General features: G+C 38.2%; 2 protein-coding genes across 3 annotated transcripts in view; both read right to left on the bottom strand.

The window, feature by feature from the left end:
- Positions 1 to 25,864, bottom strand: part of EHHADH (enoyl-CoA, hydratase/3-hydroxyacyl CoA dehydrogenase) — a 74,131-nt gene that overhangs the window by 10,149 nt on the left and 38,118 nt on the right. Inside the window, exons 5-6 of the mRNA XM_012641890.1 lie at positions 17,092 to 17,196; positions 6,620 to 6,961 (exon numbers count right to left, since the gene is read on the bottom strand). Coding sequence (XP_012497344.1) covers positions 6,620 to 6,961; positions 17,092 to 17,196 — 447 coding nt within the window. The remainder of the gene's footprint in view (positions 1 to 6,619; positions 6,962 to 17,091; positions 17,197 to 25,864) is intronic.
- Positions 24,981 to 25,864, bottom strand: part of LOC105808296 (protein slowmo homolog 2-like) — a 17,626-nt gene continuing 16,742 nt past the window's right edge. Inside the window, exon 1 of one of the 2 annotated variants that reach the window (XM_012641901.1) lies at positions 24,981 to 25,843. In XM_012641901.1, the coding sequence (XP_012497355.1) occupies positions 25,166 to 25,687 (522 nt within the window). In that variant the 5' untranslated portion in view covers positions 25,688 to 25,843 and the 3' untranslated portion in view covers positions 24,981 to 25,165. Of the gene's footprint in view, positions 25,844 to 25,864 lie in introns of those variants that run through there. The other variant, XM_012641910.1, reaches the window with a different exon arrangement.

Genomic DNA, 25,864 nt, shown 5'->3' with positions numbered 1-25,864 from the left:
GAATAGAATTCAGAGTCAGAAATAAACCCATACACTTTTGGCCAATGGATTTTTAACAAGGGTGCCAAGACCATGCAGTGGGGAAAGAATAGTCTTTTCAACATATGATGTTCGGATAACTTGATATCCACATGCAAAAGAATCAAGTTGGATCCTTACCTCACACCATATACAAAAACTAACTCAAAATGGATCATAGCCCTAAATGTAAGAGCTAAAAGTATAAAATTCTTAGAAGTAAATCTTAGGGGTAAATCTCATGAGTAAATCTTTGTGATCTCGGATTAAACAATCTTTTCTTAGATATGAGACCAAAAGCACAAGCAAAAAAAGAAAAAACAGACAAATTGGACATCATCAGAATTAAAAACTTTTATACTTCCAAGAACACCATAATGAAAGTGAAAAGACAACCCACAGAATGGGACAAAATATTTGCAAATCATATATCTGATAAGAGACTTGTATCCAGAGTACATAAAGAATGCTTACAGCTCAACATTAAAAAGACAAATAACCCAATTTAAAAATTAGCAAAGGATCTAATAAACATTTCTCCAAAGAAGAGACACAAATGGCCAATAAGCACATGAAAAGATGTTCAACATCATTAGTCATTAAGGAAATGCAACTCACAGTGAGATAACACTTCACACTCACTAGGATGGCTATAATAAAAAAACACAATAACAAGTGTTGGTGAGGATGGAGAGAAATTAGAGCCCTGATATATTGCTGGCAGGTTTTAAAATGGTACAGCTGCTGTGGAAAACAGTTCAGCAGCTACTAAAAATGTTAAGTATGGAGTTACCATATGCTGCAGCAATTTCACTCATATATACATCTCCAAGAGAATGGAAAATATATGTCTACACAAAACTTGTACATTAATGTTCACAGCAGCATTATTTAAAATAGCCAAAAAGTAGAAACAATTCAAATGTCCATGAACTGATGAATGGATACACAAAATATAGAATATTATTCAGCCATAAAAAGGAATAAAGTATTGATACATGCTACAACATTAATGAATCTTGAAAGCATTCTGCTAAGTTAAAGAAGCCAAACACAAAAGGCCACATGTTGTGTTGTTCCATTTATATGAAATATCCAGAATAGGCAAATGCATAGAGACACAAAGTAGATCAGTGGTTGCCAGGGGCTAGAGGGATAGGTGGTGAAGAGTGACTACTAATGTATACAGGGTTTCTTTTGAGGGTGATTAAAATGTTCTAAAATTGATATGGCAATGGCTGCATAACTCTGTTAATATCTAAAAACCATTTAATTGTACTCTTTTTTGGTGATATTATAACTATGCATTTTTATTTTTAAAAATTTTGGTAAAATATACATAAGATTTACCATGATAACCATTTTAAGTGTGTAGTTCAGTAGCATTAAACACAGTCACAATGCTATACAACCGTCATTGGAACTCTTTCAAATTACAAAATTGAAACTGTACCTACCAAATGATAACTCTCCATTTTCCCTTCTCTCCCGCCCCTGGCAACCATTCTACATTCTATCTCTATGAATTTGACTTCTCTAGATACTCATATAAGTGGAATCATACAGTATTTGTCCTTTTGTGACCGGCTTATTTTGCTTACCATAATGTTCTCAAGGTTCTTACATGTTGTAGCATATGTCAGAATTTTCTTCCTTTTTAAGGTTAAATAATAGTCATTGTATGCATATACTACATTTTAAAAATTTTTTGTAGAGACTTATCTCACTGTGCTGCCCAGGCTGGTCTCAAATCCCTGGCCTCAAGCGATCCTCCTGCCTTGGCTTCCCAAAGTGCTGGGATCACAGGCATGAGCCATCGCACCTGGCCCATATACCGCATTTTGCTTCTCCATTCATCTGTCCATGGACACTTCCACCTTTAGGCTATGGTGAATAATGCTGCCATAAACATGAGCATGTAAATACCTGTTTGGGTCTCTGCTTTCAATTCCTTTGGCTATTTACCCAGAAGTGGAATTGCTGGGTCATATGATATGATCATAGGCCATACTGTTGTCCATAGCAGCTGCATCATTTTATATTGAATTATACATTTTAAAAGGGTGAGTTTTATGATATGTGAGCTGCATCTCAATAAAACTGTTACTTAAAAAACATGAGTAGTCTCAACCTTGAGCCTCTAACCTAGCAGTTGAAGAAGAGTTCACAAATACCCATCCTACATGGTATCCATCCTATTTGATTCAAAGGGAAGAGATTATATTTAGTTGGATGAATCAAGATAAGCTTTAAGATAAAGACATCTGAAGTGGGCCTTAAAGAAAGATCATATTAAAAAAGGTAAAATGAGGAAGTTGAACCATCCAGGTTGGGGAAGGGAAAAGAAAGGGAGGAACATTTTAAGCAAAGGTAAGAACGGAAAATGTAGAAAAGTTATTTGATGGAAAATATGCTGCTGTTCGTTCCCCATGCCATTTCACTTTCCTACTAGGCAAATAGAAGACTGTATTTTCTAACCCCCTTGCATCCTGGTAGGGCCTGTGACTGATTCTGGTTAATGAAATATGATGATGGTGGGGGGTGATGTGAGTTCTGAGTTGCCTCCCAAAATCTCCCACAAGATCCTTCATTGCCACCTGGATGGAGAGAATGCAGAGGATGACTCTGAGGCCTTGAAGGACACCCTAGAGCAGGTGGTGGCAAACTATGGCTTGCAGGGCAAACCAAGCCCACTGCCTACTTTTATACTGCCTGCAAGCAAAATATGTTTTTATAGTTTCAAATAAAAATTTTTAAAACAATACTATTTTGTGGCACATAAAAATTATATCAAATTCAAATTTCAGTGTTCATAAAGTTTTATTGGAACATAACCATGCTAATTTGTTTCCATATTGTCTATGGCTGTTTTTGTTCACAAAGGCAGACTTGAGTAGTTGCAACAGCAACTGTGTGGCCCACAAAGACTAAAATATTTATCTAGAACTTTACAGAAAAATGTGCTGACTCTTGTCCCAGAGAATGGCAGAGCCACCAGTTGGAAAGAACCTGGTCCTAGAATGACCTTATGGAGTGAGCAATAAATAAATCTTTACTGTGTTAAGCCACTGAGATTGTTGGGTTATCTGTTACAGCAGATTATCTGTTACCTAACCAACCCACTGTGGCTAAAACAGCTTTGAAAGCTACTTATATATTACTCTCCTATACTTCATACTGACTAGCTTTGGAGATTGGTTGTGAATGTAGAATATAGTCATCAGAAATCATTGATTTAGTTTCTCTGGAATATTTTTACTTAATTTTCCAAATTTATTAAATTATTTCACACTATATGTTATTACATATAATAAATATATTAAATTATCAAAAACATTTAGTTTTCCAAAATTATTAAACATCTGCATTTCTCCCAGGATCAAGAAGGTTGAGTAGCTCTCACTGCTATAGCAACTTGTGTCCTAAACTTTAGCTTGGGTAAATATTAGGAGGTAGAGTGTGGTGTTCAAAACCCTGGCCTCCTACCTATTAGTCCCCAGCGTCATATAAAATTTCTGACATTGTAGAAATTATGATCTCACTGAGAAAATAAGGCATTATGACAAGTTATGGGAAAATGCTTTGTAAACTGTAATGTAATGTAGGTGATCTCTCAGAACTGCAAACAGAACAAGAAAGGCAAGGCCCCGCAGTGATGATGTAGTGCGGTTCCTCAGTGCTCACATCCCACAGCGGGTCTGTCTGCTACAAGACCTTGGTGGGGGGTGGGAACTTCAACAAATCAACTCAGGATCCAAATCACAAAAGAGAACTAGATTCATGCTCTTTAGAAATGTTTGAGATATAATTTTAGATTTTTCTTCTTTATTGCTATAACCTGATGCTTTAATTATTGAAATAAAAACATGTACAAAAACATAATTTATATTTCTTTCAAAAAGTTCTTAACTCCTAACTTCTCTCACAATCTTGTGATCTTCTCAAGACATCCCAAACTGTCAGACAAGGGGCTGAAGGACCAAGCTTTTCACTGTTGGTTATTATGTTTTCATAGTATATTCAGTTTAGTTCCCTAATTTTGCCTCATAAACACATATAGATAGGGGCAAGGAGTCCTGCTCCCCTACCAAATTACTGCTTTTAACTGTCATGGAATTAAATTTGGTCAGGAATCTCTTCAACTCAGACAAGAAAATAAAGAATAAGGATGCTTTGAATACTGGTCCTGCAGTTTTGTATCAACTACATTCTTCTCCCATCCTGACGTCCCCGAGAGCTCAGGTGAGGTGGGGGACCATGAACTTGCAGGGGCACCAAGCTGAACTGTCTCCAGCAGGGCTGCGAGCCTGGCCATGGGTTCATGGAAGTGCACAGTCGGGATCCTCAGGGTTGGGATTTTGCCAGGGAGCACGGTGGACGGGAAATGAATCATGGAGTTTGAGGACATTGGCAAGAGAGCGGCTGAAGTGACCACTCAAAATTAAAGCTATATAAGGGGAGATGATCAAGTAATTGATGTAGCTGGAATAACCGATGAAGAAGGATATGAGGAGTCAGGTGGTGGCCCACGCCTGCAGCCCCAGAGACTGGAGAGGCTGAGGCAGGAGGGTCCCTTGACCCCGGAAGTTTGAGGCTGACTGCAGTGAGCTATGATCACGCCTGTGAATAGCCATTGCACTGTAGCCTGGGCTACACAGTGAGACCCCATAAGGAAAGAGAAAGGGGAAAGGGAAGGGGAAAGGAAAGGGAAGGAAGAAAAAGAAAAGGAAAGAAAGATGCAAGGAAAGATACGTGGTTGTAGAGAAAAGGTAGAGTTTTGGATTTCAGGTGTGGAGAAATACTCAGGGTGATGACCAGACCTATGGAAAGTCAAGAGGGTGGGTCACAGAAGTGAAGTGTGCACGTCACTGGGTCTGAGGAGGCAGAGGAACCCAGAAGCTACAGGGCTGGAAACCTGTCCACACAGACCATAAGGACAATCAGGATGGCAGCAGGATTGGGACCAACGTGGATAATAGAGCCAACTACCAAAATTATCAGCAAATGGGGGGAGTGATGAGATCAGATGGCAGGACCACAAAGAAGAGTGTCCTGAGGGGAATAATGGTCTGAGAGGGACTGAGAAGAGACCCTGAGGCCCACAGAGTGTAGAAGAAGCAAAAGATTCTGTAGAGAGGGCTGCGTGAGAAGCAGGTCGTCAGGGTGAGCCAGGTTTCAGGCAGGCGACACAGCAGGGAGCTGTGAGGGAAGAAGACGAGGATGAAGGAGTATTCCAGAGGTACATGGGAGCAGCAAGAGGCAGCAACCCAAAGATGAAAAGCAGAGCAGTACAGAGATACACATGAAGAAGGTGGAAGTGTCCAGGTTTTTCACTTTGTTTTTGTCTATGTGTCTTCATTTTATATGCCCTTTCAAATATTTTTCAAAACAATGTGGGATATACTTTTTAAAAAATAATTTCAAACCTGTAAACCATGTATGCCAGACACAAACCTGCAGTCTTTCAAAAAAGGCTCATAACAAGGAAATAGGGAAATTCTCAAACATTGATTAACAAACATAATACTGATAAACTTAACTGTTTGCTATTATTTTGCACTAATTATTCTCGGCTTGAAGGAATATAGGGGAGAAGAAACAAGTATGCGCACAACAACTAGAAACAAATATTGGTATTGCTGAAAGAGAGTACAAAAAGTGGAACAATCATAGTTCTTTGTCATGCTATTTCTACACCGACTTAAAGAAATCACAGGTGAATTATGGGTAGACCTCAACAGGGTCAGAGCTGAAAGGAGCACAGTGTGTTTGCATTACAGACATATTCTTTTATACCACACCTTGATTGAGACAACAAACAGACTGAGAAAATGTGGAGGGAACTCTTTGCCTCCAACTTGGGTTGGTGCTGGAGGAGAGCTGGGTGATGGTTAAGAAAGCTGATGCTTTCAGTAAATGATAGACCTCCTCCCTAGAAGATTATCCTTAAGCTGGTGCATAGAACATTTTGCTTACTACTTCAGGGGCTTTAAAATCCACCAAAGTCCATTCTTGGGCCAAGACTAAGTAAGAGCAAGTGAACTTAGGAAAGTGGCCCAAAGAAACCAATCAGGGAGCTATCTTCTAAGGAAAGAAGACATTTTGTTTGGGAAAATTCCAGTGGGGGGAGTAGAGAAGCCAGGGTTTCAGGGCTCAGACGGATTCGAGGATAGTGGTTTTGAACTAGGAGAAGTGAATGGATCCAGGGACCAGAAAGACAGACTTTATTCCAAATACTTACCTAGCTACGAAGTGACAAGCCATGCCTTGAAATGTGGTACAAACAATAGTCATTGCTGGGAAATCCAGGAATGAGAGATTCATGCAGGGAAGAGGAAGGGGTGAATAAAAAACGCCCAGAATCTAGAGTCAGATAGACCTAGCTAGGGTCAGACTCACACCACTTGTGTTGAGCTCACTGTTGAGAATGTTAGCGTCTCTTCATGTAAAATGAAGAGAGTTCACGGGCTGGGGTGAAAATGAACTTAGCTACCACGAGCACTTTGTTTAGCATGGAACCTGGCACCTGGTGGTCCTAAGGAAATGGTAGTACTGCACATGTGCACATTGGAGAATTCCATTAACTACCCCACGCTCTCACCAAGAACGCCGACTGAGGAGACGGGCCTTGCCGATGCTGTTTTCCAGGATGCTCCGGAGGGAGTTGACCACTTATTTACCTCCCTTTCAGCAAAGAAAGCATATTGCAGGGCTCTAGCCTGCCCTGATTTCTGAAGATACATAAACAGCTCCTCCTCTTTCTTGACGCCCTCCTCATAGGGATACTGCACAGCGGCCTGGACGGCACGGATACAAGCCTCTGGAGCGAGGCACCCAGGGTACTGCTTCCGCACCCTCAAGAGGGCCTCACTGAAAATGGTGTCCATGTTGGGCAAGCTCTGAACTGCCTTGTTGAAGAGTCTACGGGATTCTAGAGGTTGATCTGAAAAGAATAAGAAAAATCAGAGCTTTAGCAATGTCACTTATACAAAGAGAATATGAATGTGTATAATAACAATAGCACAACAATAACCTGTTCAAATTCAAAGCACAAAATCAAATGCTATTCATCAAAATATTTAATGTAACACTAATATCAAAATCTCTGACATCCTTGCAACTTAGTCCTAGAAGATAGAATTTAACTGATTCAAAATAACTTCAAGTAACCTAATTTGGGCCTTAAAGTTGCATTTTCTCTTTATTCCAAGGCCAAGACAATTTTATAATAGGTTAAATATCAATCTGTTGATGAGTCTAAGGAAAACAATTCTGAATTAATATTTTAGATTTAAAATAATCTTAACTCTATTCCTAATAGTACCAAAAACTTTAAAATACCTAGCCAAGAAGACAGTGTGATACTGATGCAAGGATAGGCGTACATATCGATGGAAGATAATTCAGAGTTCATAAATAAATCTTTAAAATTATACTGAATACATTTTCAACACAAGTGCCAAACAATTCAATGGGGGAAAGGAGAGTCTTTTTAACAAATGGTGCTGGAATAATATTGGATGTCCACACGCAAAAAACAAACAAACAAAACAAAACACTTAGATCCTTACCTAGCACCATATATAAAAATTAACTCAAAATGGCTCATAAATCTAAATGGAAGAACTAAAACTATAAAAATCTAGAAGAAAATATAGAAAAATCTTCACAACCTTGGGTTTGGCAAAATGTTCTTAGACATGACACCAAAAGCTTGATCCATAAACAAAAAAAATAAAAAACTGGACTTCATAAAAATTGAAGAATTTTGTACATCAGAGGATACCATTAAGAAAATGAAATGACAAGCCATACACTGGGAGAAAATACTTGTGTGGTAAGCAGAATAATGGCCCCCCGAAATGTCCACGTCCTAATCCTCAGAGCCTGTGAGTGTATTACGTCGCATGGTAAAGGGATTTTATGGGTGTGATTAAGGTTAAAGACCTTGAGATGGGGAGATTACCCTGTGTAATCTGGGTGGGCCCAATCTAATCATATGAGTCCTTAAAAGCAGAGTACTTTTCCCAACTGTGGTGAGAGAGATTTGACAATGAAGAAGGACTGGAGAGATGCAACACGCAAAGGACTTGACCTGTTGGTGATGATGTAGCTTTGAATATGGGGAAAAGGGGCCAAGAACCAAGGAATGCAGCAGCCCCTAGAAGCTAGGAAGAACCCTCAGTTCACAAACAGAAAGAACATGGGAACATTGGTCCTACAATGCAAAGTACCAAATTCTGCCAACAACCCAAGTGAGCAGGAAGCAGATTCCCCCCTAGAGTCTCCAGAAAAGAGCTCAGTAGCTGACACTTGACTTGTAGCCCGATGAACCTCTACCAGGGTTCTAGGCTACAGAATTATAAGATAATAAAATTGTGTTACTTAAACTGCTAAACTGGCCAGGAACAGTGGCTCACACCCATAATTCTAGCACTCTGGCATGGTAGTGATTGCATCTTAGTACAATTGGAAACCTTTTACTTGAGAGACAAGATTAAAGTCACCCAGATCATAAGAATTTTCCTTATAAGACAGCTTGTTGGGCCGGGCACAGTGGCTCATGCCTGTAATCCTAGCACTCTGGGAGGCCAAGACAGGTGGATTGCTTGAGTTCAGGAGTTCGAGACCAGCCTGAGCAAGAGCAAGACCCTGTCTCTACTAAAAATAGAAAAATTAGCCAGGCTTCATGGCATGTGCCTATAGTTCCAGATACTCGGGAGGCTGAGGCAGGAGGATCACTTGAGCCCAGGAGTTGGAGGTTGCAATGAGGTACAATGATGCCACTGTACTTTACCCAGGACAACAGAGCCAGATTCTGTCTAAAAAAAAAAAAAAAAAAACAACGAAAGAAACTGTGGTAAAGCCATACAATAGAATACTATTCAGAAACAAAAAGGAGCAAGCTACTGACACATGCCACAACATAGATGAGCCTCAAAAAATTATGCTAACTAAAAGAAGCCAGATGCAAAAGATTACATATTGTATGATGCCATTTAAATTAAATGTCCCAAAAAGGCAAATCTATAGGGTTGGGGATATGAGTGGGTGTTGCTCTATGAATTAGTATTAAATGTGTTTGGGGACAGGATTTGTCTTATGAGTTTTTCAGAGCTTTGCCCTGAAGGAATATGTGAACATGTTGGTTTGCATTTTGAATGCTGTTACACTCGGAAGGGCGTCTCTGAAAGGCAGTAGCGGCTGTATCCCACGAGGCGCCGTGTTTCTCAGACCTAAAGTTTTGGATTTGCTTTGTAAAGCACAAGTGAATCTGTTAAAAACTATAGGCTGAGAGCTGACAATGGAGTGCCCTCCGGAACAAACAGCTTCCCGGAAACGACAGCTTCCCGAATGGCTAAAAGCAAAGCTTTTGTTTAAACCACTCTAGACTACCTGTCTCCATTCACAATAACCTAATAAACACGGAGCCTACATACCTCTGTTTAACCCCTCTGTTTAAATGATAAGCTTACCTTAGAATTCAGAAATTAACCTTTGAAAGACTTTGTAACCATTTGCTCACGTAAATAGAATTAGTTAAAGAATCTGAAGAAGCCTTCTGTAAAAGCCTTTTAAAAATCTGTTAACCTGAGAGGAACTACCTGCTGTTATATAAATCTGTTACCCCTGGCAATTATTCACTATTTCCTATAAGTTACCATGTAAGACCTCATTCGGGGCTTTTTGAGACCCACGGAGAGGTCTAAGCCCCCTGAGCTCCCGCTTTGCCTATAATCTTTATAAACTTATAAAACTATATCTTTGTCTCAGTGTATTCTTTTATTTCTTCCATTTTCCATTTCTTTCTATTATTTTCTTATCCCTTGCAACTCTACCAAAGGGACCCGGTTTTTTGCAGGGAACACTGGCCACGTTCCCGGCAAGTGGGCATTAGCTGTAATGGGCATGAAAGAATTTTTTGTGGGAGTGGACAAGTTTTAAAATTGATTTATGGGATGGTTGCACAACTCTATGAGGCAGATCGTGCCTCATGAAAGCTGTTAAAACATATCTAGAAACGAATTTATCAAGAAAGAGGTACAAGACCTTTCAGAAGATAAATATATTTTATCCAAGAACATAAAATAAGATCTTAATAAAGAGAGAAAAGCCCCATGCTTCTGGATATAAATATTTAACAGCATAAAAATACAAATATTTTCCATATGTATTGTATATGAAATTCTAATAAGGATGCTTATGGTTCTATTTTTTTTAAATAACAGAATGATTCTAAAGTTTGCATTAAAGAACAAACGTGTAACAAATTAGTTATAGAACTTCAGCTATACTAGAAACTGTTTTTGACAAATTACTACCATTTCTTGAGGAACAAACCATTATATTAAAAATGAACATCTTAGTTATTCAGATAGAAAAGCTACCTATAAAGCAGTTTCACTATAAAAACACATAGGAATGTAAGCCCATCTGGCATTGGTGTGTTGAGGCGTGTCCAAGGGAGAGCGAGTAAGGTTCGGATGTAATCAGGTGCACATGGAAGTGTATCTGTGAGGCATTATATAACCTCGATCTCTCTTTTTAACCTAAGATATGAGAATACTTCCTTAATGCTTGACTATTTAATAGAGTTGAAAAGAATGAGTTTCTAAATTAATGATTTTCCATATGATGTTAAGAATAGGATTTGGGAAAGTCAGAAAGACAGTAGTTAGCAGCATGTGGTCCCTCTTCACCCTGCTACTTTGGAAAAACATGAACTGTACCCAACAGCCCACCAATTACTTGCTCAACTATCCAATGAGTTAGCCCAATCCTCAGTTCATGGGAAAGGAAGCTCAACAGAGAAGGAAGGGAACCCTTCCAGGGTCCACCACTCATTCAATTAATTTACTGGTGGCCTAAAAGGAAGACAAGAAGGGACAGTGGGGAGAGAAGGGAGGGGACAAGTATGTGGAAGAGCAAGTGGATGAGGAAAGAGGCTGAGCTGTCGGCGTCATGGCCGGTGCAATCTATCACATGCAATAGGGTGTAGACGGGCTTGGGATATCGTAGAGCCGGGTCTTTGTCCTTGTGATACTACCATCATTCCCACCACTACTGGGGCTGCTTCTCCATTCCACAGTACACATCAGATTTATTTGAAGAGTTGAAGAAGTTCAGATGCCCATGCCATACCTCGAAATCAACCAGGCCTGTATGGTGGGGTGTAACTATTTTTGAAAAATTCAACAGTTAATTTCGAGGTCTAGCCTCTGGGAGGTCCAAAGGCAGAGAGTTTTGTCAGCGACTGCATCAAGGACAGATGCAATTCATGGCAACTTTGTCTTAGGCCAGAGATTGAAAAGAAAAGAAGAGGGGTGAAAAAAAGAGAGGAGAGAGCAAAACTGAGAAGAAAAGAAAAGCCTGCTTAACAGTGTGCAGTAATTATTTCTGATCAGCATAATTCTACCATCCTGGGGACACACCAGACCTCTCGGACTGCATGTGGGCATTCTGGGAGCTGTCCGAGGCACTCGTCCAGGCCAGCCACAGGGCCAACCTAAGCACATCCACCGGAGAATTTGAGATCAGGGCACAATCATAGGTGGTTTTTCCCTGCTCGATTTCCTCTCTCTTTCTTGCTGTAGCTGTAACTGAGCATGCGATTTTCTTGCAACTTCGGTTTATTACTACAGAACACATTCACAATTTCCCCTTTGGGTCTACAGGTACAGTTGTTTTCAAAGTGTATGTCTTCTACACTTGGTAGTTTCCAAGTCACCTGGCTGTACCTACATAATAAGAGAGGTGAGCGTCAGCATCGGCATTAGCTGCTCGGGAAAATGGGGAGGAGAGGAACTATCAGTGATTTAAATATATTTATAATTGAATTCTTTTCTTGACCCACTCACAATTTTTTTCTTAGTTCAATTAGGTATTCTAAGGCAGAAATATGTTCAAGTTTTGATAAAACATAAGTGAATCATGTTTCTGAAGGAAGAAAAGGAGGTGATTATTTTTCCTCCTTCCTTCTGCTAAACTGATAGGAAGAGATTTTCTCTGCCTAGGCTAAAGAGAGATTTAACATGCAGTTCACAGAAATCGTTTCCTCAGACATAAAGGATTCTCTCTTCTCTAACCCTGATAAATAATAAGCTGTGTCCATCTACAGAAGCTCTGCAAAGGACAGACAGAACAACTGCAGATTAACAGGCTTCAGGGAGGTCACCCACAGCACTCGTGCAGCGAGCAAAAAAGAAGCTCAATGCAGACGTGTGCTTAGGCCTCCTATCTAAGACAGGGTCACTCCGCTCTTTTGAAGCACGTTCATATAGATGTTCACAGAGAGTAAAAATAAATTATAAAGAGGAAAAGATAAAACGAAGAGAAAGATAAATAAAACCACTAAGATTTTTTAAAAGCCACAAAATCCTAATGAACAAATAGACCAAAAACGGCTAACACAGCCTAGCACAGCCACAGCGACAGGACTGGGGTTCATTACAGAGGCAAAAACAGAGCATTAGGGTCCTGAGTTGATGGATGTCCCCTGTGCCCATCACTGCTGGGAAAGGTGGGCCAGAGAGCCCGTAGTCTCTTGGTCTTTGAATAACAGCACACACTTTCAGCTTCATGCCAGAAACATACATACAGGAACAAGAAGTTCTTAACTCAGTCCGGGAACAAGCAGGCTGCTAGCCACACACAAGTGCAAATAAATAGCACTTTACGGTACCCTCCCCTGCCTAGTTTAGCCAAAGCAATCTGTTTTGGCCAAGAAATTCTGCATTGTACTGCTAAATCTACTGTGCTGCAGTAGTCTGGGAGGCTTCATATAACAAGAGCATTAAGATGCATGAAACTAATTAACTTCCACAGTCAACTCGCCAGGATACAGTGTTGAGTTTGTAGAGAAATCTGCAGCTACTTACCAAATCACATTTTTAGATATGTTAACCTCCTATACTCCCTTGCTAGCCATAATTGATTCCGAAAGTACTGACTGGAACATTGACCATGGGAAATTCCCTTTTCTTCCTCCTTTCCTATAGAATGTGGAAACTAAATAAGTGTTCTTAATCTTTTCCTTTTGTGATTTTTTCAAGTCAACATTTGAGTAGTGGGGATGAGAACAGGCTGAATGAATGGAATATTTTTATAAATGGGAAAAAGGAAACAAAAATTTTACATGTGTTTAAAAAATGAACACGTAATTCACATATCACAAAAGTCACCACTTTAAAGTATACAATAATTCAGTGTGTTTTATGTATTTACAAGGCTATGGAACCACACATGTGTATACTTTGACCACGCTTTTCGTAACTGATTTCCAAATATCTTTAGGATTGTAGGTAGTGTTTGCATGTCACATATAAAAAGTCAAAACTAGGAAAATTTATCTCCATTCTTACTTTTATTCTCTGTATATCTGTGGTTCTCCAAGTGTGGTCCCTATAACACATCGTCAACATCACCTAGGCACTTGTTAGACATGCAAATTCTTGGGCCCTACCCCAGATGTACTCAGTCAGAAAGTAATGAATGCTGCCTTTCAAACTATGTTTTAATAAGCCCTCCAAGCAATTCTGATGCACAGTAAAGTTTGAGAACCATTGCTCTAGATCAAAACAATTGCACTAGCTTCACATAACTGTACTCATGTATATATTTATTTGTAATAAATGCATACATATTTGATATTAATTTAATAGATTTGATTTTTGTGGAACCTGTCCTTCAAGTCAACCCATCAATTTTGTTCTGCCAAATGACCACATACTAATAGCTATATTTAAAAGCAAAGAAAAAAAAAAGAGGAAAACAAGGAAGCATAAGAAGGAAAGAGCAGAAGACCTCAAATGAAAATGAAAGGCAAAATAAATAAGTCTAAACTATGCATTTTGTAAGATAACAAATGGCAGATTGTTAGTCCTTGGTTGATCTACCTTATTTCTCTACCTTTCTCTCTAGCATTTGTCTATTATAAAGCAGCACCGAGAAATCACAGGATTTCAAACAGTAGAACTCATTAAACAACAACAGTAAAAGCCCTAGAGTTTCCCATGGGATTCTAATTGCTAACCCCCAAAAAAGACTCGGTGGAGCTGCTTGGGTTGTATCAAGGACAAATAATTGGGAGCCCAATCCCTGTAGCCTGTGATGTCTCAGAACATGGTTTGAAACCAACTAATACCTTTTTCTCGTTTTTTTTTTTGAGACAGAGTCTGTCACATCTCCTCATAGTGTTTTTCCTCATGCATATATGAATAAGAAACACACACACACACTTGTGAAAGTTTCTGTATCTGTTTCCTTCTTAATAGTATATGGACGCACTTTCCAAGTTTTTCAACTTTTTCAAAAGTGGATGTTTTAGTGGCTGATTAGAGTTGCTTCATTGAGATTATCATCTTTTATGTAATATCCTAAAACTAAGTATTTTAGTTGTTTTTAATATTTTATGATAAAGCTTTGGGGAGCATTACTATACACAAATCTTTATGTACTTCTGTAATTATTTTTCTATGGTAAATTTCCAAGAATAGAAATACTAAGTAAAAGGTCTGAATAACTTTTAAGCCTCAATACATGACTGCCCAATTGCCCTCTAGATAGGATATATTATAAGCAGTGTAGTAAGAGTTTATTTAAACTCAATTTTACCATGTTATTTTTTCTATCTTTTCTAATCTGCTTGGCAAAAATTAGTATCTTTTAAATCACTAATGGTTTTTCATTAATCAAGTTTAAAAAGCATTCAAGAGTGAAGCATACACTTACTTTATAACCCAGAAATCCTATTCTCAGGTATTTATCCAAGAGAAAGGACAACATATGCCTACAAAGACTTGTATAGGCCCAAAGTGGAAACATCCTAATTGCTCATCAACTGATCAATGGATAAACAAATTGTGGTTTACTCATACCATACAATTCAGTAATAAAATGGAACAAAATATTAATACATGCAACAAGAATGAATCTCAAAAACATGCTGAATGAAAGAAGCTAGACACAAAAGACTACACACTCTATGTATGATTCCATCTATATGAAATTCTAAAAAACATAATACTGTAGTAACAGAAAGCAGGTCAGTGGTTGCCTGTAGCCAATTGGCAGGGAAGGGGATCTCCTGGAAAGAAGTATGCAAATACTTTTTAGGGTGCCAGAACTATATCTTGATTGTAGCAGTGATTACACAACTGTAACCAATTACCAAAATTCACCCAACTCAGCATTTAAAATGTGTGAATTTTGCTGTATAGAAATTACACCTCACTAAAGCTGGAAAAACAATGGTAAGAAAACGAAAAATAACTTAGAAATGTTTAGTAAAACTAATTTATCCTAAGCTAGAAAATCAAAACGACAGCAAAATTCACTTAAGAAATTTTGGGGAAAAACTAACTTATTCCCACTCTTGCGTATTTCCTTTCAATTTTTGTCTGTATGCAGACATACTCTGTAGCTATAATTACACAATGCACATCAATTTATATTTTAAACATTTTTATATCATGAAGAACTTTACATATTTCCATGTGGTCTTCATGATTATTACTTAAAATAGTTATACGTAATTGTCCAAAGCCCAGAACTGTGAACAGGTGAATTACCAAGTTTTAAAGCAGATGATGCCTCAATATTGGGATGCCACCCAGTGGACAAACTGTGTAATATTGCCAAGACTGAACGCCATTTTATAACTTTTATAAATTAAAAATGCTTTAAATTTAATGTTTAAAAATTAAAATTTATTTCTCTTAAATAAATAAAAATTAAAACCAGACCATTTTATAAATGTACTAGACCATGATATTTGTCTATTTCTTGAAGTAACTTAATTCTCAAATCAGAATCTTGGGAAATCACTTAAGGGAAAGAACTTCCATTGAAATGGAGGCCTTTACAAACCAAAACCAATGTATAAATGACAGGAATGGGTCTATCTAGAGCCTCAAACCAAAAAGTCATTTAGGGACCTCCAAATGCAAGTAGTCTTTGCAGTGAGGCAACCAAGTGACTGCTATTAACAACAAAACAATCAGCCCTCTCAAGAAGCACAATGATGAAAATGTGGTCTGAGAGGCAGACTGTCTGAGAGGCAGAGGACTATAGCAGGAAATTTATTTCCATTTGGGCACAGACTTGCTGATTCTCTGGGAGTCACCAGTATTTCCTCCCCACAGTCCCTCACCTCTCCAGTTCAAGCTTTTACTATTGCTTTGAAAAAGGAACAGGCTAGAGCCACAGAAAAGAAAGATTATTTCAGGACAGTGTTTGGTCTCTGCCAGGGCCAACAAAAGAACGCTGTTTTCAAAAGAATGCCTTTAAATGACATGGAGCCATTTCCTGCCACCAAGCGGGAGACCAGCACTCTGTTCTCCCTGTGACCCAGCACTCTTCCCAATTATTTTTTTCTGGCAATTTTTACCTTCTCCATCTTGCTCGTTTGAAGCTGACAACCTCCATAGACTGAAAAGGAATGGTTTAAGAAGAAACAAACACATAACCTCTGGGAGTGCCACCACGAAAAGAACTCTTAAAGGAACACAATGAGTCCATAAAGTGAGAAACCATTGAGAGATATAACTTAGTTTGCTGAGACAGAAGCTCTGGAGGCCCAGAGCTTCTTTGTGATAGATAATAGAGCCTGTCTTCTATTTGCCGAAGTGTGTGTTTGTTTCAATCTTAATTCCCTTTCTTAACAGGAAAAACATTCATGTGATAAAAAATTCACAAGGTACAGAAAGGCAAACAGTGACAAGCCTCCTTCCAACCGCCTGTGGTGGCTCATCAGCCCAGTTCCCAGAGGCAACCGTTAACCATTCTTGAGACTCCTTTCAGAAATGTAGGCATAAACAAATAGTTGCATAGATACATCCTCCCTTCTTTGTTACACCAATGGCAAACCACTATATGCAATGATGCTTTGTTCACTTAATACCACTGTATATCATGGGTTTCATACCATATTAGTACATACAATTTCTCATTCATTTTTAAGCTGTATCATATTCCATTACATGAATATACCATAAGATATTTACAGAGTTCCTTATTAAAGTGGACATGTAGCTTGTTTATAATCTTGTACTACTTTTATTATTATAGTCTTACCTAAAACTCTCTGAGCAAATTTGATTGCTTCTTCTACTGGATCTGAGTTGACAATTTGATCTAGAATACCCAGCTTGAGTGCTTCACCTGCCGAAATATGTCTTCCTGAAACAAACCAAAATAAAATAAAGAATGATGTGAGACTAAAGCAGAAGCATTCTTCTCTTTGGTAGGGAAGGTTGTCTGTCCTGGATATAAACATCTATCATTAAATAAAATCAATAAGGACCTAGCACACACCAGGGACAGTGGTCGATTAAAAGAAAAAAAAGTCCTCAAACAAATATAATTAGAGAAACAGGATTAAGTTGACTTTATATTAGGTATAATCAAAATTACACAGGATAAATGGGGCAGACATTTGCCATTTTTTGGCTACCCAGCATCTCGACCCCTCCCTTAGTTTGTGCAATGGCTGTTGGGTGGGCTTTGGAGCCCTACCTCCTATCACAGAAGCTGAAAAGGAAGCAGGGATGATTAGACAATGGTTCCTTCAGACCTGTGGCAGCTGGCATGTAGCCCATGAACCCAAGCTTGGGTGAACTGGGCGCTGTGTTGAGGGTTTTCAGTCTGGAGTTAGTGACACTAAGCAGCAGCAACAGTTTAACTCTCATTTCACAGGTGGCAACACTAGTGTCTGGTGGTGATGGGTGCTGGCAGCTTTTAGTATCCAGTTGTGGCGCTGGCAGCCTCCAGTACAGAACGTCAACTCTAGGAAGTTATACAAGTTTGATGAGGGTTTGCATCACTGCATCACTCCTCAATTCTGCCCTGGCAGTTCTTCGCCAGTTGTAAATGTGTATCTGCAGATTCTGAAGTAGGGGGATGGGAGACCTAAGCATCCCTTACCAGAGGGTCAGAAGGAAGGAGACATTGCTTGCTTTCTAGCCAGTATCACCTTGTCTTCTGAAAAGCGATCATCAAAGCTGTCTTAGTAGCGACAGTTTCAGAGTCTTCACTGCTCTTACAGACAGTGTTGGTGGATGCCACCTCTGAGACAAACCCTCCATTCCTGGTTATTATTAGTACTTTGGAGAACTACAAATGGGTTTTATTGATCTGATAGATAGTTCAGTGATTTTTGGCAGGTGTCCCTCTGGAAAATCAATATTTGGGAGTTTTCTGGAAGTGCTTTTGAGAAAAGCCTTTCAGATCTCCTCCTATAGTGAGGAGGAGGGTGGGGAGTAGGTGAGTGGTTTCAGGGCTCAAGTATCCTGTGTATAAAATCACTTGGGTAAGGAGCAAGTGAATCAGCCTACCCAGGTTAAGGGGGCCAAGTTGACACAAAACAGAATATGGAAACCTGGGTACTAACAGGATTTGGGCAGCAACTGAGCAGGGAAATATGAGCTACCCACAGGATGGACTGAAAATTTCTTCAGCTGTAATCAGGTCTTCTGGCTTGGATTTCACAAAAATGGAAGAGAACCACTACTGTTCTTATACAGTCAATGAGATTCCCATACAGTCATGTGACATTTCAGTCAACAATGGCCCATATATATGATGATGGTCCTGTAAGGTTATAATACCGTATTTTTACTGTACCTTTTCTATGTTTAGATACACAAATACTTACCATTGTGTTACTATTGCCCACAATACTCAGTACAGTAACATGCTGTATAGATTTGTAGCCTAGGAGCAATAGGCTATACCATACAGCCTAGGTGTGTAGCAGGCAGTATCATCTCGGTTTATGTAAGTACATGCTATGATGTTCGCACAACAAAATCGCCTAGTGACACACATCTCAGAACATGTCCCATCATTACGTGATGCATGATTGTACTTTTATTTTGTTTCAAAGAACTATGGACCTAAAAACATGGCTCTATACATCCAATCCAAATTCCCAGGCTGTGATTTAAACTTGTTTTTCTTATGCTGCCCTCAGTGTAGACAACAACCACTGTTCAATGGGCTCTAATAAGAGTCCTATGTACATCTACTTTAAGGAGACTCCAAGACAACTGAGCATGAGAGTTCTGTTTTCCAGGCTGGTAATCTCAATTTTTTCCAATTTTTTTGATGGCTTCTTTTCTTTTCCAACCATTAAATTTTTTTTTTTCTGTGTAACTCTTTCTAAATGTCATTCTCAAGTTCCCTAAAATTGTACAGACTACTCAAAACAATAGGTGTATGATACTAATGTTAGCTTTCTTCTAATGACCTTTTTCTATGCAAATCAAAAAGCCATCATTTCTTACTGTTTTTATCTCTTCTCTTCATCATGTTAAAAATAGTGATATTTTGTTAAGCAGTGCTTTGGGAAAAGGCCAATCCCAGTTCACTGCATTTTTTTGTCAAAGAAGCCAGTTTCCTTGATTTCCCCCAATAATCTTGCCTTTCAGACTTAATACTGAAAATCGGTCACAACATTTCTCCATATTCTCCCACACACTTTAATTTCTGTAAACCTTAGAATTCACAGACTCATTTCACACCATTATAATTTCCTCCTATAACTTAGGCTTTTTTGCTTCCTTTCTATTTTGTCTTTTGCAGAGTAAACTGTCTCACGTGCTTTGAATTTCTGTAGTATGTTGGATCGTAAGCCTCTCCTTACGAATTCTACGTTAGATACTCAAAATAGTTCATATTCTTTAAAATTTACTTATCATGCCATTGTAAATTAAAACAATTTCTAACTTGATTTATTAAAGAAAAGAAATTTAATACATTTAGTTTTTCTAACTCTTCTTTCATATTCTATAAGTTTTATAATATCCTCCACCCGTTTAAAGAAAAAAAGCTACTTTTAATGCATATAGAGTCAGAATTTTCTAATTTGTCTCGTGTGTGTGTGTGTGTGTGTGTGTGTGTGCATATAAAATATATATATAGCTTTGCCTCTTGGTTTCTGCATCAAAAGATACAAATTTCTATTATCAATTCCCAAACTTTTTAGTCTTAGGACCCCTTTGCACTCTTAAAAATGATGGAGAACACCAAAAATCTTTTGTTTATATAGGTTATATTTACCAATATTTACTATATTAGAAATTAAAACTGAGAAATTTAAAAACATTAATTCAACTTAAAATAACAATAAACTCATTACTGTTAGCATAAATTTTTTTTTCTTTTTTTTTTATTTCAGCATATTATGGGGGTACAGACGTTTAGGTTACGTATGTTGCCCTTGCCCCCCCTCCCCCCCAAGTCCGAGTTTCAAATATGTCCATCCTTCGGGTGGTGCGCATTGCACTCTGTGTATTGTTAGCATAAATTTTTATGCAAAATAACTATTTACAGAATTTCGAAAATTTAGTGAGAAGAGTGCCATTGCTTTATATTTTTGCAAATTTATTTAATGTCTGGCTTAACAGAAGACAGGAGGATTCTCCTATCTGCTTCTGCATTCACTCTGTTGTGATATCACATGGCATGTCACAGACTGGAAAATTCCACCGTATACTTATGAGAGAATATGAAAAAGGCAAGTAATGTCTTATTATTATGAAAGTAATTCTGACTCCATGGACCCTCTGGTGGTTTTAGACACACCCACGAGTCCCTGGACTGTACTTTAAGAACCTCTGGTATAGATTATCATTATAAAGACCACATAGCATCCTAGTGTGTGAATGTTCCATATGTTTAGCATTTATTTATGGCTGGAGTGATTTTAATTCCTTTGAAAGTAACATTTTGTCGTGCTTGTTTTTAATCCTTAGAAGCTTGCAAGATTCTATTTACTAGAAGTTAAAAATCTTTACCAAAATACATCAAGGCATTGTTATCTCCTCATCGGTTTTTCCAGGAAAACTGAGCGCTTGCTACAATCTCTGATTCTATTGCATATCTGAAGAATCTCTTCTATTTTTTCTTTTTATTATTGCTTTCATTTTTTGCATTGGGACTCTAATTATCCATAGCAGACACCTCTGTTACATCAATATATTTTCCAGGTCTGTTGTCTTCATTTATATTTTATCTTTTTGTTTAATTCTTCTGAATTCTATAAATGAGTCTCCATTTATCCTCTATGTTGTTGAGACAGTTTTCTATTATATCACATCTTCTTTTTATCACTTCAGAAGGAAATTATTTTGGCTAATGTTTTAATTTTAAACAGGGTGTTCTTATTTAATAAATAGAATATTTTTTCTAATTTAGAATAATGTGAGTTTTCTAAAATTTTTGGTTTTCTTTAATGTTTCAGCATACTCACATTTATGGTTCAATTTTTCAAAGTCATAGAATATTTTCACAGGTTTTAGGTTTGAGGTTGTTTTAAGTTTTTTTGTTTGTCATTTGTTTCAATCATGGAAAAATATTTGCCAGTATTTATTATTGTTGTCTGGGGGCCCTGAAGTGCTAGTACTAACACTCACCTTCAATATTTTGTTCAAATGTAAAGAAAACCCACTTGGACCAACGGCTAAAAGGCAGGTAGGATACAGGTGGTAATCCCAACTCTCTCCCCGAAACCCCTACAGTAGTCTAGGCGGTAAGAGGCATCCCACCAAAGTCTAGAGCTTGAAGGCTTCCCTGTCCTGTGAATGCACATAAAGAAATTCATCAGGGATGGGGACAAGCTCTGTAAGAATATAGCAGAAGTTTTCTATGTTCTGTGAACAAGGAGGATGGGATCTAGAAAATAAAAGCGGAAAGGAAAGCAGGATACTAGAGTTCTTCTCACCTGATTGGACAGAGAATATCAGGGAATGAACTGTAATATGCTCAAGCATATCTTTTGTGGTTACTGCTAAAGATTCAGTCATTTTCAGATGGCATTTTAAGGAAACTGTGGAGGAGTGTTGGTGGTGTAATCAGTCTACTTTCCAGAATTACCTCTCTCAGGGATTTTAGGAGATTAGAAAAGGTTAGCCATCTAAATCTATTTACTTATTAATTTCCTGTGGGCACAGTGCCTACAAAGTTGGTGTTTTTTCCTCATTCACATCAGTAGGGAATCTTCAAGCTTCAGCAGCAATTTAATCTTTTTCTTCAACATCCTTTCTTAGAAAAAAAATTTTCCAAACCAAAAGGCAAGATGTTTTAAAATAAATTTATTTATTTATTTGTTTGTTTGGAACAGAGTCTTGCTCTGTCACCTAGGTGGGAGTGTAGTGGCACGATGATCGCTCACTCACTGCAGCCTCAAACTCCTGGCCTCAAGTGATCCTCCTGCCTTGGCCTCCCAAAGTGTTGGGATTACAAGTGTGAGCCAGTGCACCTAAGATTTTTAATATCATCATTATTAATAGCTACTTATTAGTATCCTATTGCTGCTGTAACAGATTACCACAAACTTAGAGGCTTAAAACAACAAACACTTGTTATCTTACAGTTTAAGATGTCAGAATAGGTGAGCAGAACTGTGTTCCGTCTGGAGGTTTTAAGGGAGAATCTGTTTCCTTATCTTTTCCAGCGTCTAGAGGCTGCCTACATTCCTTAGCTTGTGACCTCCTCTTTCATCTTCAAAGCCAGCAAGGTAGCATCTTCTCTCCTTTCTGGCCTCTTGCCTCCCTCTTAGAAGGACCCTTATGATAACCTGGGCTCACCTGAATAACCCAGGATCATCTCCTATCTTTAGATCTTTAATTTAAACACATCTGCAAAGGCCCTTCTGAATGAAACATAACAATTCACAGGTTCTAGGGATTAGGATGTGGACATCTTTGGGGGCCATAATTCTGTCTGCCAGGCATAATACCAGAAGCATGCCATGTTATTTCATTATTCCTTAAAACAAACATGTAGTTGTTTTACAGATAAGAAAACAGAGGCTCAGAGTTCAAAAGACCTCTCTTCTAAACTCCAGGCCAGTCTATTCAACTGTCTACAGGACATCTCCACATGGATGTGTACTAGGCCTCTCAAACTTAACATGTCCAAAACTAAGCTCTTGTGATTCCTCCATAAAGCCTGCTCTACCAGCAGAAATTCCCATCTTAGTAATGGCACCCTCTTTCCAGCTGCTCAGGCCATTAAAATCACCATTGACTCCCTTTCTTCTCTCACATCTCATATCTGATCTGTCACAAAAGTCTGTTGGCTCCATCTTTAAAATGTATCCAGAATCTGACCATATCTCGCCATTTACATTGCTGCACTCAGCCCTCACCCAAGCCCTCATCATCTCTCTTGGATTATTGCAGCAGCCTTCTAACCAGTCTCCCTATTTCTGTCCTTGTCTCCAATTACTATACTTTCAGCAGTCAGAGTAATCTTTTAAAAAACATAAGTGAGAGCCCATTACTCCTCTCCTCAAAACACTCCAATGCTTTTCTTCCTGTTCAAAAGAAAAGCCAAAATTCTTTCTCTGATCTTCACCTACAAGATGTGACTTCACTCCCTACTGTTTTCCCCTTATTCACTTCATTCCAGCTACACTGACATTCTTGCTGTTCTTTGAACGTTTCAAGTATGACTTGCCTCGGTGCTTTGCACTTGCTATTTTCTTTTTTACGATTTGCTTAAAAATCTTTTATCATTATGGCATTACACCTTTTCCAGAACAAGTATAATTTACAGAAATTATACAAGGCAACCTTTTATCAAATATCAATATTTAGAATGTTTTGTTTTGCTGAAATGTTATTTCAGTTGTAAAAACCATCTCTGGTTACAAAAAAAATATCAAACTTTATCGGATTTAACCTGTTTTTACAAATGTCCTAGGAAACCTTAAGCTGAATATTTTAAGTAGAAAAACAGTAATTTTAGAACAGTTTTGTTATACTACTTCTGTGGTTTATGCACATGTTAACTGGTCTCTTTTATAGGAAATCTTACTAGTTTATCCCACTAAGCACTGTAAAATAAAGGCAAGAGCTAATCACCTTTTAACAAAAATACTCTGTATGCAACAAATGCACATATCAAAGACGTTACTTAGTGGTTGATCATTGCCTCCTACAAAATATGAAACAAAGTACATTTACTGGATTGTTTTTCAGTTTGCAGCTGCCCTCTGGCATCCAAAATAAGCATTTCCCATAAATAAAAGCTGCAGTGCAATTCACTAAGTGGTTAGTTTAGGCCAATCCTCCCCCCACCCCAATTATTCTTTGTTCTTCCTCACCGCCCCCACCTCTCACAGTGGCACCGTATTATTAAAAACATTAAGTACCTGGGGTTTATGCTTCAGATCAAGACATCACTTGAGTAATTTTGAATGATGTACAGCTCTTCATGTAAAAAAGATGTTTTGTGGTCACAATTACTTCAAAAAGTAATTATATTCAAATAACCTGACATATCATGCCTTAGCAATTACAAAACCATGATTTTGACACATGGCAATTTATAAGTTAGGCAAATGTGAATTGCTAAAAGATGTGAACAGCTGTTCTTCTGTTTAAGTTTAGAGTGCTGCAAAACTCAGGTAATGACTTTATTTTTTCAGTTAACATAACCAGCCCCCGGCACAGCATACTAAATAAATCACAAAGTATGAATCCAAGGAAGGTAATACCTACTAAGTCACAAAACTTTGGCAAATCAATACAGTACTCTTTAATACAATAAAATTTTATTTTTGTTGGAGTCATATATTACTTTAGAGGTAATTTTCACTCCAAAAATATTTAAGTACAAAACCAAAACACTGGTTTTTAATGGTGGTTTATAGCAGAGCAAGTTATTTTATACAAATTAATATCTTTTAAAAGTATATAATTTCTCCTTTTAAGGTGAGTTCTCTCATGCAAGCTGTTGAAGTTACAGCAGCAGAGCAATCTTGTGTAAGAGGTGGCTCTGCTTTCTTCTGGGGTTGGTCCAAAGCCAGGTAGAGTTCTAATGCATGAAAAGTTTTAAAATTCTACCTTAAGGAAATTCAATGTCAATACCAGTTTCCAAGTACTTTTAAGAAAACTTAAATTTTCATATAAATACTTGAAACCTTTAAACTAGACAGCCATTTCAAACAACATTAATTTCAGATGATCCCTTTTATTTAGAAGCCCTGTATCTCTGTTTTGATCAAAAGTCAGTTAGTCTTAAATCAGCTTATTAAAAAAAATTCTACCTAAAATATAGTTGTATTTTTTAAATAACAAATAAATATATTGCCAGCTTGGAGAGACCTGGGGGACCCAACGTTGTCTACCAACTTGTAGTATCATTTTTCTACAAATGCTGCTGCCGCCATTGGAGTCCTTATGCTTCCTCTTGCTGAAGCTGTCAGTTCTTCAATCTCGGCATTTAATTTATGTATTACCCATTCCATTGCTTCTCGGCCTTTATTAGCATTTGAAGATATGGTACTTGCCATCAGTCCTTCAAGGTAACTGCTAAGGCTGACTCCTTTCACAGTGATAATGGCTTCTTGAGTCAAAATAGTTTTTTCTGGGTCCTGAGGATGTGGTTTGTAGATAAGTCTCTCATCTACTGAAACCATATTTGTAAATGAAATATTAGTAGATTTAAGTTCCAATGTTTTCTCTACAGGATCAACTACAGAATGTTCTTGCACATATGTTTTGGTTCTTGCTGCACCAATAAGAGTCTTCACAATGGAAGGCAGTCCCCACTCTGTGCTGAGAAGTCTATGGCTGTGCAACTTTCCAGAGGGATCTATATGTCTGTCCAACACATCAACTCCAACCACACTCGGGTTCATAGGGTTTGGGTATTTCTGCATTGCAGCTGTGGTAACAGTTTCCCAAGATGGTCAAAGACATGCTCCGAAGTCCAGATCTTCATGGTGCGAGCGGCCCGCGCGATATCCGGGCGGCGCTAAGGGACAATGAGGCAAAGAGGCTACACCTGCCCCCGCCCCACTCCCAGCACCCCGGCGCCCCGGCCGGCCGCGCAGCGC

This window comes from Propithecus coquereli, unplaced genomic scaffold (assembly GCF_000956105.1).
Source record: "Propithecus coquereli isolate 6110/MARCELLA unplaced genomic scaffold, Pcoq_1.0 Scaffold10, whole genome shotgun sequence".
Lineage (NCBI taxonomy): Eukaryota > Metazoa > Chordata > Mammalia > Primates > Indriidae > Propithecus > Propithecus coquereli.
This window is presented reverse-complemented; position numbering and strand designations above follow the sequence as displayed.